This window comes from Somniosus microcephalus, chromosome 8 (assembly GCF_052327205.1).
Source record: "Somniosus microcephalus isolate GS21.2 chromosome 8, FLI_Smic_1.0, whole genome shotgun sequence".
Taxonomy (NCBI): domain Eukaryota; kingdom Metazoa; phylum Chordata; class Chondrichthyes; order Squaliformes; family Somniosidae; genus Somniosus; species Somniosus microcephalus.
This window is the reverse complement of record NC_140994.1, coordinates 170,462,032-170,480,257: the sequence shown is the minus strand read 5'-3', so window position 1 is coordinate 170,480,257 and position 18,226 is coordinate 170,462,032. Positions and strand designations below refer to the sequence as shown.

Below are 18,226 nucleotides of genomic sequence, written 5' to 3'. Positions count from 1 at the left end.
AGTTAGTCATCACTATGAGTACTGTCTAATGTTTATTAAAACCACGATAGATAAAACTGCCATCACTGCAATAATCAAGTCAGGGAAGCAGCTATTACAGGGTTAAAGGGTAAATGGCTTATAGTCCAGATGAGTATCAAGTGACAAAAGGGTAGATTTATTGGCTTGTTAAACTATTAAAACAAACATAATTTGATATATTCATAGGAGATGACATTGAGTTTTAGCTCTAAATAGATTCATGTTATTTATCAGAAAGATTGTTTTGGAGATTGTTGCTGGATTTTAGGACAATAAACCACCTTAAGTTAAAAGAATTTAAGAATCCCTAATTCAACTAAATTTTAATTGTGGTAACAAATAAATCTACTGTAGGAGAATTGAACCATGTCTCCCAATAAGCAGTCAAATATAAATAAAATGAAATTGCTGCTTGTAATTGATAATTCAAGTTTATTTAAAGCACAACGGAACGGCATCATTTTAGAGGAAAATTTGCCATTTTAGTCTTTCAAATTTTAAGAAAAAAATGACTAAAGAGCTAAGTATAAGTTATTTGCTGTCATGACTACTATCATTTAAGCACCTCCCTCCAAATATTCTTGTTCATGATCAGCTTCTTACAGAGGCATTTGGACAGATGTGAGCTATCTTAGAATTCAGTAGATAAACAGATGTTATTTATGTGTTAGGGTTTATGGATTGTCAGGAGAGAAAAAATAAGAGATGACCAGTCATTAATCGTCTCCTACTTATCAATTTTATATACTGTTGCAAGCTGAATCTTTTTAAAGAATATTTCTGAAGTTTTATGGCAATGCCAGCTGCATGTAAACCTTTCATGGCCAAGTGGGGACTATGATTGATGCTTAATGGAAACCTTGATGACATATGCTCAGGCTCTGTAGCTGAGCAGCCAGCTGTGCAGCAAACAAATGGCCGCATTAATCCTAACAGTCTGGCAAGGAGCGTATATGCAACAATGAATCAGACAGCCTTTTATTATCCGATGATCTTCCTGTCAGGTGTATGGGTGCATCGTGCACTTTCCATTGGAATGTAAGATAAGAATGCAGTCAGCATTTCACAGCAATAGATGGAAACTTTGCTTTCATAACATGGCAATGTTTACCGATTGTATACAAATCTTTCAAAGTCAAAGCCATCATCCAGCAGGAAATCATGGAATACATGAGACGTTGAAATAATCAGCAAGTGCAATTGTTGGATTCTGAATCAGACACTCTTGCAGACGTCAAGAAAATAAATTAGTTTACGTACTTTTGATGGGGGGGCGGGAAGCTAAAGTGGATTCTGAATTTGATCAGCTTGATTCTTGTTAATTTGTGAATATTTGTTAAAAATGTTGAGTGGAGCACACTAAATCCCCAGGCAAGTCTACCAACAACACAAAATCATATGCACAGGAGTACTGTAATTCTTTAAGAAATAGTTGAAATGGAAACTCTGACACTGTCCCTTATAATACAATCCAAACATCACTGATGAAGACGCTGAATAGGACTGATGCCAGTGGACAACATTGCCTCACTCTTGTTTTGACAGAGATAGGTGAGTCTCCCATCTATCCTTACACAGATCTTGGAGCTGCAGTACCTACATTACAACAGTGAATACACTTTAAAAGTATTTCATTGGCTTTAAAGCACTTTGGAATATCCTGAGGTGGTGAAAGGCACTACATAAATGCAAGTTCTTTCTTTACAGAATCTAATTCACCAGCTTCAGAAGAGGTAGTTCCAAGGTGAATTAGTGGTCCTTATCTTTATGTCTCACCATAGCTTTACTCACCCTATCTCTGATATCTCCTCCAGTGTTATATCCCTTTCCAAACCCATCAGTCTTCTAAATCTGGCCTTCCCCCTCCCTTAAGCCCCTCCATTGGTGATGCAGCCTTCAAACACCTTGATCCTGCTCTCTGAATGTTGCACTCTGAACTCCTTACATTTCTCTCTCCACCTTTAAAACCCTTCTCAAAACCTATTGCTGCTGCTGCTAGAAGCCCTGATTTTTGTCTGTAAATGTTGACATGTAGACAAAACTCTGAAAAAGCTGTCTGTTAGTGAAAAATGCTGGTTAGCATATATGTTGGAACAATTTCACCTCTGTAAAGGATCTTGGGTAATGGTGCGAAATAAGACATTTCCTATTGAAAGGTTGAGTCAGGTAAATCAGATTCATTTTCCACTACCTCATGCGTATGAGGTTGTTTTGATAAAATGCACTCAAGAATGATTGTTTACTACTTTGTAACGTACTGATATATTTTAAAAAAACTAGAAAACAACAGGCCGTAGGTTGGCAATCCCGTCAGTTCTTCTTTGACTCTTGGCTTCCGTCTCATCCAGTACTTTATCCTCCAAACGGATATTTAACACAGCGTGAACAATGATCGTCTCACCTGCCATCGAGTGCCTGCCTGATCTGAAGCCTTCATGGGACCCACATGACCAAAAATGTGCTGAAGCTCTGGCGAGTGCATGTTCAGAAAAGAACTGTGGGTGCCTTGGGGCAACCTAAGAAATGAGTCAGGCAGTGGCAGAAGCAATGATTTTTCTCTGCAAATGCTGACATGTGAACATGACTGCAATTGTTGACGATCAGTGTCAACCAGGAAGCCTACCAGTGCTTTGTGCTAGTAGGCTGCACAGTTTTCAATCAAGATGATGTGGAATATTCAGTCGTAATGGGTAGTGGGGGCATGAAAACATTCTCACGGCAATGTGGAGAGTTCTACAAAAATACTTAGCACTTGAGAGGTATGTACTTCAGCAATGGAAACACATCTTTTTAAAAGCTCACCATTATATCAAATATAATGAAGAAAGTGGGAAGCTTTCTTCTGGTCACTGTGTTAGTGACCTAATATACAAAAAGGCGGAAGATTATTCTTGATCGATATTGCTAGTGAAGCCATTAATGGATTTTAAAATGCTTTTAAGACTTTGCTAGAATAGTGAATATAGATAATCTGCTGCTGTTTAAAATGTTGCTGACACAGAGTAACCACAGGAAACCTTCGCTCCTATGAGATAAAAATCACAAGCATATTGGCTCAGGACTCCATGTGAGATAGTGTGCATTACTGCAATATGGGTTTTGATTCAAAGGTACAGTCGAACACTACCTCATGCGACCAGTCAAATTCTTCTCTCCCAAGGGGTTCACAGTATAAAGATTTTAATGGTTGGGGGTGAAATTGGACCTCGTTGCACTTATTTTCTAACAAATATTTGACTGTGTACAATAATAAAGTCAATACAATTGAGAGCTAAGGCACAGAGCGTAACCACAGATCACAACATTAACTGAATGCATCGTGAACAGAGTGGGAAGTTTAGAATTTGGTGAGAGTAGGGGGAAGGAATTGCTTCTTTTTGACTCCAGCACTTGTAGTGGTTTGTGTAAGCTTGAGGCAGTAAGTAGAGCGACAGATTTAAACAGCGCACAAGAGCCGGCAGCAGGAGAGCTTATTGGGAGAAGCAGAGGGGCAGGCACCAATTAAAAACAAACACATAAAAGTGTCATGTATCAACCTACCAGGCAGCTGTAAAGGCTCGGTTTGAGGGATGGGATGTTTTAAACTTTTTTAATCTTGCAGAGTCCTCCAGTAACTAATTGCACTTACTCCAAAGTATTCCCTGTGCTTTTTAAAGCCAAGTACTGAACTTGTCAAACAAATATTCACACCGTTTAATTTAACATTTGATTGATGTTGGGCATTGGAGATTTCTGTTTCCTGATTGGCTAGTAAAAGGAGCACTGCCCCGCGTGATCCCAGGTACGCTTACGCACAACGGTGCGTCCCTGGGATCCATAGGCCACTATGCTGTGCACAACTCTTCAGCATTTCAAAGCAAGTTTCCATTTGGGTCCTTGAACCAGGTAAGTGTGGATTTCGCCACCGACTGCAATTTCAGGGCCATTAATAGATAAAGTAAATGGGCAAAACTGTGGCAAATGGATTTCAGTATAGGCAAGTGTGAGGTTATCCACTTTAGACCTAAACAGGATAGAGCAGAGTATTTTCTAAATGGTGAAAAGCTAGAAACAGTGGAGGTCCAAAGAAACTTGGGGGTCCAGGTACATAGATCATTAAAATATCATGGACAGGTCAAAAAATAATCAAAAAGGCTAATGGAATGCTGGCCTTTCTATCTAGAGGACCAGAGTACAAGGGTTAGACCACACCTGGAGTTCACTTATGAGCACCACACCTTAGAAAGGATATATTGGCCTTGGAGGGAGTGCAGCATAGATTTACTAGAATGACACCCGGACTCCAAGGGTTAAATTACGAAGAGCGATTACACAAACTAGAGTTGTATTCCCTGGAATTTAGAAGATTAAGGGGTGATTTGTTCGAAGTTTTCAAGATATTAAGGGGGACTGATAGGATAGATTACGAGAAAGTATTTCCATTGGTTGGGGAGCGGAGATCTAGGACTAGGGAACATAGAGTAAAAATTAGTGTCAGGCCTTTTAGGAGTGAAGTTAGGAAACACTTCTACATACAAAGGCTGGTAGAAGTTTACAACTCTCTTCCGCAAACGATAATTGATAAGAACATAAGAATGAGGAGCAGGAGTAAGCCATATGGCCCCTAAAACCTGCTCCGCCATTCCATAAGACCATGGCTGATCTTCGACCTTAACTCCACTTTTCTACCTGATCCCCATATCCCATTATTCCTCTGGAGTCCAAAAATCTATCGATCTCAGCCTTGCATATACTCAATGATTGAGCATCCACAGCATATTGGGATAGAGAATTCCAAAGATTCACAACCCTCTGAGTGAAGAAATTCCTCCTCATCTCAATCTTAAAAGGCCGGCCCCTTATCCTGAGACTATGGCCCTAGTTCTAGATTCTCCAGCCAGGGGAAATAATCATTCATTTATTCAAACAAACAAACATTTATTCTGACAATCCCCCTCAGAATCTTATATGTTTCAATGAGATCACCTCTCATTCTTCTAAACTCCAGAGATTATAGGCCCAATCTACTCAATCTCTCCTCATAGGACAGCCCTCTCATCCCAGGAATCAATCTAGTGAATCTTTGTTGCACCACCTCTAAGGCAAGTGTATCCTTCCTTAGAAAAGGATACCAAAACTGTGCACAGTACTCCAGGTCTGGTCTCATCAAAGCCCTGTGCAATTGTAGCAAGACTTCCTTACTCTTGTATTTCAACCCTCTAGCAATAAAGGCTAACATGCCATTTGCTTTCCTAACTGCTTGCTGTACCTGCAAGCAAACTCTGTGTTTCTTGTACTAGGACACCTAAATCTCTCTGAACACCAACATTTAGTAGTTTCTCACTATTAAAAAATATTCTGTTTTTCTATTCTTCCTACCAAAATGAATAACCTCACATTTCCCCACATTATACTCCACCTGCCACCTTACTGCCCACTCACTTAACCTGTCTATATACCTTTGCAGGTTCTTTGTGTCCTCCTCACATCTTAGTTTTCAACCTAGCTTTGTATCGTCAGCAAACTTGGATACATTGCAGTTGGTCCCTTCATTTAAGTCATTAACATAGATTCCACGCTGCGCCACTCCTGGTCAAAACCTTCACCGAAGCATACGAGAGCATGGGCCTTACACTAAACAGCCGTAAGATAAAGGTCCTCTACCAACCTGCCCCCACCACACGGTACTGCCCCCCGATTCTCAAAATCCACCCCCGATTATCAAAATCCACAAGGCCTTGGACAACGTGGACCACTTTCCATACCTCGGGAACCTACTATCAACAAGGGCAGACGTCGACGACGAAGTCCAACACCGCCTTCAGTGTGCCAGTGCAGCCTTCAGTCGCCTGAGGAAGAGAGTGTTTGAAGACCAGCACCTCAAACCCAGCACTAAGCTCATGGTCTACAGAGCCGCAGTGATACCCGACCTCCTGTATGCCTCAGGGACATGGACCATTTACAGCAGGCACCTCAAAGCACTGGAGAGGTACCACCAACGCTGCCTCCGCAAGATCCTGCAAATTCATTGGCAAGATAGTGTAATGTCCGTGTGTAATTGAGACATGGACTGCAGAAGTTGGTTATAACAGGTGTTTACTGAATGGAGACAAAACTGGAACTACTATACAAAGTTACTTCACAGGGTTATATACAGGGGTGGTAACGACTGGTACTGCAGTATACAGGGGCTGCAGAATATAGTTCCTTCTTCAAGGTACATACACTACAATTCCTCCCCTTTTAGCTAAACAGTACATAACATTCGATTAATAATTAAATAACATATTTACAATGACAGTTGCTATATACATTAGCTGAAGTTAATCAATTATAAATTCAGTCTTTGAGGAGGCTTCCTGATTCTGTCCGGATAACGCCTCTTTGGGGTATCAGGTTCTTCTGGCAAAGTTGATTCAGGATCAACGTCGTTGTTTGGTTCGTCTGCTTCCAATATCACCGATTCTGAGGTAGATGCAATTGGTACTTCGGTTTCATCACCAGGTGTATAGGATCGTGGTGTAGATTTGATGTTTTCCAGTGACTCTAGAATCTGGTCAGCATGGCGTCTTACAATGCTCTCTCCAACGTCCACGGTATACATTAGAGGTCCTTGCCGTGTGCAGATCGTTCCTGGCTGCCATTTCTCTGTGCGGTAGTCCCGGGCCAAAACTGGTTGACCTATCTTGAAACTCCTGGTTGGCCTTTCATTCATATTCTCAAACTGCCTGTTCTCCACATCTCTTCTGATGTTTGGCTTAACCAAATCCAAGCGGCATCTTAGTCTTCGATTGAAGAACATCATGGCTGGAGTTTGGTTGGTAACCGCATGTGTCGCATTCCGGTAGGCAAACAAGAAGTTATCCACCTTGTGTTGTAGGGGTATGTCTTCATTACACATTGCCTTGATAGCCTTCTTGAATGTTTGAACGAACCTCTCAGCCAATCCATTGGTGGCTGGATGATATGGGGTGGATGTGTAATGCTTAACACCATTGTTCTTTAAGAACCTCCGGAACTCTTCAGACACAAACTGTGGTCCATTGTCGGAGCAAATCCATTCAGGCAGCCCATTTCTGGCGAATATGGTTCGTAAGACTGTGATAGTTTTTTCTGTGGTGGTTGAGGACATTTTTATTACCTCTGGCCACTTTGAATGTGCATCCACCGCAATTAAAAACATCGAGTCCATAAATGGACCAGCAAAATCAATATGTACCCTTTGCCATGGAGATGAGGGCCACTCCCATGGATGTAGAGGGGCTGGTGGTGGGGCGTTTTGGAACTTCTGGCATCCTGTACAGCTCTTGGCCATCTCTTTGATTTCTCTATCGATTCCCGGCCACCACACAAATGCTCTGGCTAAGTTCTTCATTTTTACCCCTCCCAGATGACCCTCATGAAGCTCATTGAGCACTCTATCCTTCAATTTGGGTGGAATTACTACTCTGGATCCACACATCAAGGTTCCTCGGCACACTGACAGCTGTTCTCTTCTCGGCGAGAATGCTGGCAACAGTGGTTTGCCATGTGCTGGCCATCCCTTCACCGTTAAATCATAGACCCTGGAGAGTGTCAGGTCATTTTGTGTTTCCTTTTCTATGTTTGCATTCGTCACAGGTAGCCATTTGACTATGGTCGAGTGGAATATCTCCACAGGATCCACTGCAGGTGTTTCTTCCACCATCGGCAACGGTAGGCGCGACAATCCATCAGCATTCCCATGCTGTTTAGTTCCTTTGTACTCAATGTCATATTGGTGTGCCCCTAGGAAAAGGGACCACCTCTGTAGCCGTTGTGCTGTCATTATCGGGACGCCCTTCTTAGGGTTGAAAATAGAGACAAGAGGTTGATGATCAGTTAGTAGAGTAAATTTCTGTCCGTGCAGGTAGTGATTGAACTTCTTCACCCCCCACACCAGGCTGAGGGCCTCTCTGTCAATCTGGGCGTAGTTACGCTCGGCTGCAGTTAACGAGCGTGACGCAAAAGCTATCGGCCTCTCTGAACCATCAAGGGATTTATGTGACAGTACCGCTCCAACGCCGTAGGGAGACGCATCACATGCCAGTCTTATCGGTAGTGATGGGTTGTAGTGAGCCAATACTTCTCTTGAAGTGATCAGGCCTTTACACTTCTGAAAGGGCCGCTTACATTCATCGCTCCATTTCCATGCCACTCCAGTTTGTAGCAGGGCGTTCAGGGGTGCAGAATTGGGACAAATTCGGCAAAAACTTATGGTAGTAATTCACCAATCCGAGGAATGACCTCAGTTGGGACACATTTTCAGGCGCTGGAGCCTTAACTACCGCTTCAATTTTGTCAGGGGACTTATGTAACCCCTCTTCATCAATCACGTGGCCACAATACGATATTTGTCTCTTTAAAAACTCGCACTTGGGGCGATTGGCTCGTAGCCCATGTTCTCTTAGTCTAGTGAGCACCTGCTCTAGGTTGGCAAGGTGTTCACTGTCATTTTCACCTGTCACTAGGATGTCGTCCAAGTAACACTGAGTCCCCGGAATCCCTTGCAGGACTTGTTCCATCGCTCTTTGCCATATAGCCGGAGTTGATGCAACTCCGAATACCAGTCGATTATACTGGTAAAGACCTTTGTGAGTGTTTATCGTGAGATATTTCCTAGAGGATTCTTCAACCTCCATCTGCAAATATGCTTGCGCTAGGTCAATTTTTGTAAAACGTTTCCCTCCAGATAGTGAGATGAAAATATCTTCTATCCTCGGAAGAGGATACTGTACTGTGTGAAGGACTGGGTTCACCGTCACCTTGAAGTCCCCACAGATGCGAACCTTCCTTGGCTCCTCAGACTTATTGTTTAACGTTTTCTTCATGACAGGAACGATGGGTGTCGCCCACTCGCTCCAGTCTACCTTAGTTAACACGCCTGCATTCTCCAGATTCTCCAGCTCTGCCTCGACGGCTGGGCGAATTGCATACGGTACCAGTCTTGCTTTGAAAAACTTGGGAATTGCATTCTCTTCATTTTTATCGAGGCGGTTACGCCTTTAAGAGTTCCCAGTTCTTGTTGAAATACCTCTTTAGCCTTAGCCAAGATTTTTGACAATCGTCCAGGTGTGACATCGTCATCCTTTTTACCAGCCACAGTCAGTGCCTGAATGGAGTGCCAGTCTATACTTATCTTTCTGATCCATTCATGTCCCAATAACGGTGGTCCACCATCTTGCAGTATGTACAGATACAATTTCTGTATTTCCTTGCCGTTGTATGCGACAGGCACCCTTATTTTCCCTCTGGGGTATACTTTCTGCCCCGTATATGTCTTCAAGACAACGGATGTGTCTTTCAAGGGTATGTGTGAGAATAGCCGCTCGTAGTCTCGTCGATTCATGACGGTCAGGGCTGATCCTGTATCCAATTCCATTTTGACTTGGGACCCTGCTATCATGAGGGTGACCCAAATGGTTCGGTGATCCTCTTTTGTGATTACGTTGTGTAGTTTGAGACAGCTTAGTCTCTTGTTCCCGGATTCACTATCGCTCTTCTGGTCTTCGGAACTACTGTCCGTCATCTTTTGTACTTTCCTGTACTTTTCCTTAGTAGTCTTTTTGTTGTCGTTAGTCTTCTTCCCGGACCTGCAAACTCGTGCAATGTGTCCCATCTTTCCACATTGCCTGCATGTTTTGTCCTTAGACCAGCAGTCCTTCTGGTCATGGGTTGTTCTACCGCAGCGATAACATTTTTCAAATCCCCGTGTCATTTCATGGGTGCCGTATTCCTGTGGCTTTTGCTGTATTTCCGCAGCTCCCCTTGCTGCTGCTTCATACGATACTGCCACACTGAAAGCCTTATCTAGCGTCAGCCCTTTCTCTGAGAGTAACCTTTTCTGGGTTCCTTCACTCAGGAGTCCACAGACAAATTTGTCCCGTAGGGTATCTGCCAGTCCTGCTCCGAACTGGCAGTGCTTTGATAGCTTGCGTAGTTCCGTAAGGTAATCAGCATTGCTCTCATCTTTATGCTGATTTCTCTTGTGGAATTTAAATCTTTCTGCTATCAGCAGCGGTGTAGGATTTAGGTGTTCCTGTAGGATATGAACAATTTCGTTAAAACTCTTTGCCATCGGTTTGACTGGAGTGATCAGGTTCCACAATAGGCCGTACGTTCTTGCGCCCATTAAGTTCAGTAGTACCGATGCCTTTTTCTCATCGGCTACTTCATTTGCCTTGCAATATACTTCGACTCTTTCCACATACGTGGTCCAGTCTTCTATTGCATTATCGAAGGCAGTGATATTGCCAGTCTTCGGCATCTTGGAGATCTAAGATGGTGCCTCCCACGCTTTGCCTTCTTCCCCGATTGAACAAAATGGCGCCTCCCGCGCTTTCTGTCTTTTCTGCTGCTGCCAGCGCTGTTGCTGGCGTTTTTATGCCTTGATGGCGACGCCCTCTGGTCTTCGCGTGCTTCCCCCCGTGCTGCTGCCAACGCCGCTCTCCGCAGTCCCCGTGGCAAACTGCAGCTCCTCGCGGCTTTCTGCGCTTCTAATTTCTTTTTCTTTTATTTACTGTTCCTGTCGCCAGAGCAGACCCTATGGGACACTTCCCTCTCTCTTCTCGGGTCTGTAAGCTGCCCGGCTTCGTAGCACCGGCCGCGCCCTGTGTGCTCCACCCTCTCTCTCTCTCTCCTCTTCCCGACAACGCTGCTCGGCCCCATTGAAAAGCCACCCGATCGAGCTCTAGCCCGCCGCAGCCCAGGAAGGATCAGTGTACTACCTGCTACCAGCCCGATTAGCTGGAACACCATAGACTGGATAACCAAGCCCAGCTCTCAACAGCCTCTCCTGCAAATCTTTGAATTCGATGAATCAGTGGGCGGTTGCCCATGGTCGACGCCCGTTTCTTCTGTTTGTTTTTTTTTTCTTTTTGGATTTCTTCCTTCTGGCTCCGACCTCTAATAAATTCGCTTCAGGGATGGATCCCCATGAGGTGGTGCAGAACTGTAGGTAAGTTCGGATCTGTTCGTCGCCAATGTAATGTCCGTGTGTAATTGAGACATGGACTGCAGAAGTTGGTTATAACAGGTGTTTACTGAATGGAGACAAAACTGGAACTACTATACAAAGTTACTACACAGGCTTATATACAGGGGTGGTCACTACTGGTACTGCAGTATACAGGGGCTGCAGAATATAGTTCCTTCTTCAAGGTGCATACACTACAGATAGGCGCACCAACGTCAGTATTCTTGCTCAGGCTAACATCCCCAGCATCGAAGCTATGACCACGCTCGATCAGCTCCGATGGACGGGTCACATCGTCCACATGCCCGATACGAGACTCCCAAAACAAGCGCTCTACTCGGAGCTCCGGCACAGCAAGAGAGCCCCAGGTGGGCAGAGAAAACGCTTCAAGGACACCCTCAAAGCCTCCTTGAAAAAGTGCAACATCCCCACTGACACCTGGGAATCCCTGGCCCAAGACCGCACAAAGTGGAGAAGAAGCATCCCAGAAGGCGCCAAACACCTCGAGTCTCTTCGCCGGGAGCAAGCGCAGGCAGCGCAAGGAGCGCACGTCAACCCAAGCACCCCACCCACCCGCCCCTTCAACCACCGTCTGCCCCACCTGTGACAGAGACTGTAGGTCCCACATTGGACTCATCAGTCAGCTGAGAACTCATTTTTAGTGTGGAAGCGAGTCATCCTCGGTTCTGAGGGACGGCCTTAAAAGAGAAGAGATTAATATAGATTGTAAATAGCTGAGGCCCAAGCACTGATCCTTGCGGCACCCCACTAGTTACAGCCTGCCAATGTGAAAATGACCTGTTTATCCCTACTCTCTGTTTTCTGTCTGTTAACCGATCCTTTATCCATGCTAATACATTACCCCAACCTCATGTGTCTTTATCTTGCTTAACAACCTTTTATGTGGCACCTTATCGAATGCCTTTTGGAAATCCAAATATACTACATCCACTGGTTCCCCTTTATCTACCCTGCTAGTTACATCCTCCAAAAACTCTAATAAATTTGTCAAATAAGATTTAACTTTCATAAAACCATGCTGACTCTGCCTAATCATCTTATGATTTTCTAAGTGCCTTGTTACCACTTCCTTAATAATGGATTACAGCATTTTCCTGATGACTGATGTCAGGCTAACTGGCCTGTAGTTCCCTGTTTTCTCTCTTCCCTCCTTTCTTGAATAGCAAGGTTACATTTGCTACCATCCAATCTGCTGGGACCGCTCCTAAATCTAGCGAATTTTGGAAGATCACAACCAATGCATCCACTATCTCTGCAGCCACCACTTTTAGAACCCTAGAATATAGGCCATCAGGTCCAGGGAATTTGTCGGCTTTTAGTCGCATTAGTTTCTCAAGTACTTCTTCTCGACTGATGCTGGGTCAATTATTAATTTTAAATCTGAGTTTGAAAGATTTCTGTTAACCAAAGGTATTGTGAGATATGTGGCAAAGGCAGGCATATGGAGTTAGGTCACAGATCAGCCAGAATCTCATTGAATGGCAGAACAGGCTCGAGGGGCTAAATGGTGTACACCTGTTCCGATGTTCTTATGCATAATAAAAATTAAGTCCCTTCGAGCCAGTTAAAGGCTTTTTCTTTTGTTCTTTTCTAGATAATGTCTAATTAGAAACAATACTTTAGAAGATTAAAAACATGACTACAAATGAGATACTTCTAACTGCAGAACTGTGTGATATTATGTCTCCATTAGTGTAAATATTATTGGTGGCACAAAGCCATTGTCTATGTAGGTTGCCACAGGGAAATGAAATTCTATTAAAATGTTTCAGGCAATGATCCAGTGTGTGCTCCAATGCCAAATAACTGAAAAATTAATCCAATAGAAAGGTGAAAAGCTATACCTAAGTCGAATAATTGTTAGCAGTTCTCAGTGAAGAACTACTCTGGTTGATATGTGCAGCAAAATCAAAAACATGTTGGCCCGAATTTTCCGATCAGAGGCTTCCTGCGTGTGGAGGCCTCTGACCTGGAAAAAATCTACGCCCTTACCCGAGGGCTCCCGAGGTCCGGCCATTTCCGCTCCTGGGCCTCTCCATGACGAAATGCACAGGGCCCACATATCCCAGGGCGCATGCGGTTTGCAAGCGTCCCTGGGATCACGTGGGCCATGGGGAACCAATGGGAGAAGGAAATCTCCCTTCATACTTTTGACAGCTTACACTTGTCAAAAGTATGAATGGAGATCACTCCAAAAAGACATCAAAACATTAAATACATTTTTTAAAAATCACATTTTTAAAATTAGTTAAAATTACAAACAAAAATGTAATTTTTAAAAAAAAATTGAAGTTTTTTACGGGGCTAAAAGTAAACTTACCTTTTTTAAAAGTATGTTAAAATTATAAATGAGTGAAAAAAACAATTTTTAAAAACTTTTTAAAACTCTAATGCTGGTAAAAGCAAGCCTTACACCTGCTTTTACCAGGCGTAAGATTTTTAAGGGATTTCAGTGGGTGGAGGTTCTGCAGAAAGCAGAATTCTCCACCCACAGAGGCCCTTCTCCAGGGCAGGCGTCCGATATGTCAAGAGGATTCTTGACAGATCGGAAATGCCAATTTTCAGCGCATGTGCTTCGCATGCCTGAAACCGGCACTTGTGAGGTCCCTACGGGTGTGTACACACCTCGTACACACCCGTAGGGATCGGAAAATACGGGCCATTCTTTTTGAAGGCATTTATGATCTCGCTACACTGTTGCCAGTAGAGTTCTCCCCCGTGTTTGTGTGTGAGACGTTCCATTCAGGTTTGCACTCAGTGTAATACCTCCTGATCTACCAACATTGTTCATTAAACCAAATAGCAAAACACAAAGCAGTGCCCACACTCGATACGCTATAATTCTGACAAATATTTGGTGACAATTTAACTTGGAACTGAAGTAAAAATACACATGACAAGATACACTAAGGAACACAACAGGTGGATACTTTTAAAAATCATGGAAAACCATAATTTCAACATGGAAAGTGTATAAAATAAATAGATAAATTCAGCAGTCAAGTAGCTTACTACAAATGGAGAAAAAGCTCAGTGACTGTTGTTATGGACATTTGGCACCTAATACAACGAATGCACTTTGTGAAGTGTACATATTTTACATTCTCTCCTATTACTGTTGCTACACTTTGCTGCAATTATTTAACCTTTTGAAGAGGTTAGTCCTTCTGTAGACTTGTCTGCCACCCTGTAATTATCTGATAGATGCCAATGTCCCAGAGCAATGTGATATTCGTGGGAGCCTTGCTGCCATGACTCAAAATCTAATTGGAAATAGAAATTCCTTCATAAAGCTGCATTAAAAATCCATCCATTCTTTTTAAGGGACACTTACCTCCAGCACTCTCCCACTGATATATCTATCACAAGTCTCGCACTTAATGCCGAACCGAGAATGGTAATCAGTCTCACAATAAGGAACGCCATCCCTTAGAAAGAGAGAGAAAATTGATACTGAGCATTTATACTGAGCTAATAATCATACCGCTCCTCGGCTCTGGAGGTCAGTTATGTTTTTCTTCAAAATTAAGATATACTGAAGTTCCATTTCACAAGTGTTTTATGATTATTCTTAGACAACTGCGATTAAGTCATTGTAAAGTTTGATAAAGTCCCACATAATAGGCGTGCCAGCAAAGTTGAAGCCCATGGAATAAAAGGGACAGTGGTAGCTTGGATACGAAATTGGCTAAGTGACAGGAAGCAGAGTGTGGTGGTGAATGGTTGTTTTTCAGACTGGAGTGGTGTTCCCCAGGGGTTGGTACTAGGACCACTGCTTTTCTTGATATATATTAATAACTTGGACTTGTGTGTACAGGGCACAATTTCAAAATTTGCAGATGATACAAAACTTGGAGGATAGGGATAGGCTTCAAGAGGACTTAGACAGGCTGGTGGAATGGGCGGACATGTGGCAGATGAAATTTAATGCAGAAAAGTGTGAAGTGATACATGTTGGTAGGAAGAACGAGGAGAGGCAATATAAATTCTAAAGGGGGTGCATGAACAAAGAGACCTGGGGGTATATGCGCACAGATCGTTGAAGGTGGCAGGGCATTTTGAGAAAATGGTTAAAAAAGCATATGGGATCCTGGGCTTCATAAACAGAGGCCTAGAGTACAAAAGCAAGTAAGTTATATAAGTTATGATGAACCTGTATAAAACACTGGTTCGGTCTCAACTGGAGTATTGTGTCCAATTCTGGGCACCACACTTTAGGAAGGATGTGAAGGCCTTAGAGAGGGTGCAGAAAAGATTTACAAGAATGATTCCAGGGATGAGGGACTTCAGTTATATGGATAGACTGGAGAAGCTGGGGTTGTTCTCCTTAGAGCAGAGAAATTTGAGAGGAGATATGATAAAGGTGTTCAAAATCATGAGAGGTCTAGACAGAGTAGATAGAGAGAAACTGTTCCCATTGGCGGAAGGGTCGAGAACCAGAGGACACATATTTAAGGTGATTGGCAGAAGAACCAAAGGCGACATGAGGAAAAAGTTTTTTATGCAGCAAGTGGTTAGGATCTGGAATGCACTGCCTGAAAGGGTGGTGGAGGCAGAGTCAATCGTGGCTTTCAAAAGGGAATTGGATAAATACCTGAAGGAAAAAAAATTGCAGGGCTATGGGGAAAGGGCAGGGGAGTGGGATTAGCTGAAGTGCTTTTGCAGAGAGCCAGCATGGGCTTGACAGGCCGAATGGCCTCTTTCTGTGCTGTAACCATTCTATGATTCTATGTATGGCTCTGTACACTTCTTTGACTCTATGCTTTAACAGTCAGCATTAAAAATTGAAATGCAGGCTCTCTTACAGAAATTTAACAATATAAAATGTGCTGGCACTTTCAAAGCTGTAAAGGATCAAAGGGTTTCAATGCACCAGCTGCTATAATATTAAGCATCATGATTCGAGACTTTTAATCTTCCCGACAATGGGTGGAGTAAAAGTGTAAATGATTGACCATTTAAGGACAGATGAATTCCTAAAGCCAGGCATTTGTCTTTTTAATAGCAATAAATCATATGTGGTGCTGTTAGCTTTAGTATGTTAACATGATGTGGGGCTAGATTTACATTTTCAGAAACATAATATATGATTCACTAAATGGTCTAACTTGATGGGCTAGGCTTTTAACCTCTCCCCTGGTGATTTTATTTTGGTGGATCGGAGCTGGGCGGAAGCAGAATGCAAGTCGGTGATGCACATGGTTGTGTCCCCATCTTCCCACTGCTTTCCAAGGGGCATTTGTGACATGAGAAACTGCATCTGCAGACGTATGGGTGGACGTATATTAAAGAAATGCAAATGAGGGGCACACGACCTCTGCTGTGTTTTCTGTCAGCTATATTGCAAGGACGTGGAGAGCAGAACTACCTGTCTGCCCCCGGCGCCCAACATTCAGAAGGTTGTGGAGGGTTTAATGGGGCTGACCTGAAAGCGAGGCCTGTGCAAGGGCTCGATCAGGCAAGAGGGAGATTCTTCTTCAATGTTTTCAGATTATTGGCAGGCAGCATATTAGGCCCCATTTTTAGTGCAACTGTAACTCCTCAGCCTTGGTTCAGTGGTAGCACTCTTGCCTCTGAGTTAGAAGGTTGTGGGCTAAAGCCACTTCTCCAGAGACTGGAGCTCCTACCCTCTCAGCTACTGTAGGTGCATGAGAAGAAATGACTAAAATGGAGGGGAAGAGAATGGAGGGAAAAGTCAATGAACTAAATATTTTAAAAAAATTATTCAGTCACGGGATGTGGGCATCGCTGGCAAGGCCGGCATTTATTGCCCATCCCTAATAGAAGGTGGCGGTCAGCCACCTTCTTGAACCGCTGCAGTCCATGTGGTGAAGGTACTCCCACAGTGCTGACTTTGTCATAGCGGTTTGGTACAACTGAATGGCTTGCTAGGCCATTTGAGAGGGCAGTTAAGAGTCAACCATATTGCTGTGGGTCTGGAGTCACATATAGGCCAGGTCGGGTAAGGACAGCAGATTTCCTTCCCTAAAGGACATTAGTGAACCAGTTGGGTTTTTCCAACAATCCGGTAGTTTCATGGTCATCATTACTGATACTAGCTTTTTAATTCTAAATTTATTTAATTAACTGAATTTAAATTCCCCCAGCTACCCTGGTGGGATTTGAATGTCTCTGGATTATTAGTCCAGGCCTCTGGATTACCAGTCCAGTAACATAACCACTATGCTGCCGTACCCGCTATGTGCAAGAACAAAATGGTTGCCTATTATTTGGGCTTCACTTCTATGCATAAAAATAAGAACCTGAAACTCCTCTAATGCCTCACTTTTTTAAGTGCACTGAACAATGGGTACTAAAGTCACAAATACTAGAAAGTTGAACAGTGAACATGGTCTCTGTGCTGACTTATCTTATCTCAGCTGGTGTGCTGCAGATTGCTACTAAGGCCCAGAAAAGAAGGGAAAATTGACCAAAGTTCTCGTCCCTGATTAGTATCCAGTGACCACTGCTGAAAATGACATTGCGTGGACATACAGTAACGATGACATTGAGCTCAGTCGCACAGTCCTCATGGTAAAATCATTTTCCAAGACCCATGGGGTGGGGGCGGGGTGTAGATAATTTTCACCTTCATTGCCTGGACAGTAATCATTGGGTGAAAATTGGGCGGGTTCTACAATAATCTGCGCTGCCAGATTACGGTCCAGGTGGTGAAGGTGAAAATCACCCCATTGTCTAGGTTTACAGTCAAACAATAGGCACTTGGGTGAGATACTGCAGGGCAGAAAACATTTGTGGGGCTGTACCCCACCATGAATCAACACCTTCAGGAGAGGAAGAGGGATACCCAAGCAACATTGAGTGCCATCTCAATAATCTATGAGTAAATTGAAGTTGGAGTACCATGTGAATTAAATATAAAGCAGCAACCATTTCATTCTTTCCAGATGGTTGAAATTTGGTTAGTTAATGAGTATGGATCACTCATCCCTACATATACTGCATCTTCAAGGACCACACATACTTGCTGATATATTCTCCTGTCAGCACAACACCACAGGACTGGCATTTGAAACAGCTCACATGCCATTGCTTCTCCAAGGCTAGCAGTGACTGTCCATGTTTGATTTCATCTCCACAGCCAGCGCACTCTGCAATAAAAATAGAACACAAACAGGATGCTTAATACACACAGAATCTGCCAAAATACCATTACAATTACAATTAGCTTCATGTGACTGTTGGGCCAAT

General features: G+C 43.3%; 1 protein-coding gene across 6 annotated transcripts in view; it reads right to left on the bottom strand.

The window, feature by feature from the left end:
- The window catches only part of ablim3 (actin binding LIM protein family, member 3), a 497,979-nt gene that overhangs the window by 190,684 nt on the left and 289,069 nt on the right, over positions 1 to 18,226 (bottom strand). For all 6 annotated transcript variants that reach the window (XM_085995354.1, XM_085995352.1, XM_085995349.1 and 3 more), the window contains exons 5-6: positions 18,000 to 18,126; positions 14,349 to 14,442 (exon numbers count right to left, since the gene is read on the bottom strand). In XM_085995354.1, the coding sequence (XP_085851480.1) occupies positions 14,349 to 14,442; positions 18,000 to 18,126 (221 nt within the window). The remainder of the gene's footprint in view (positions 1 to 14,348; positions 14,443 to 17,999; positions 18,127 to 18,226) is intronic.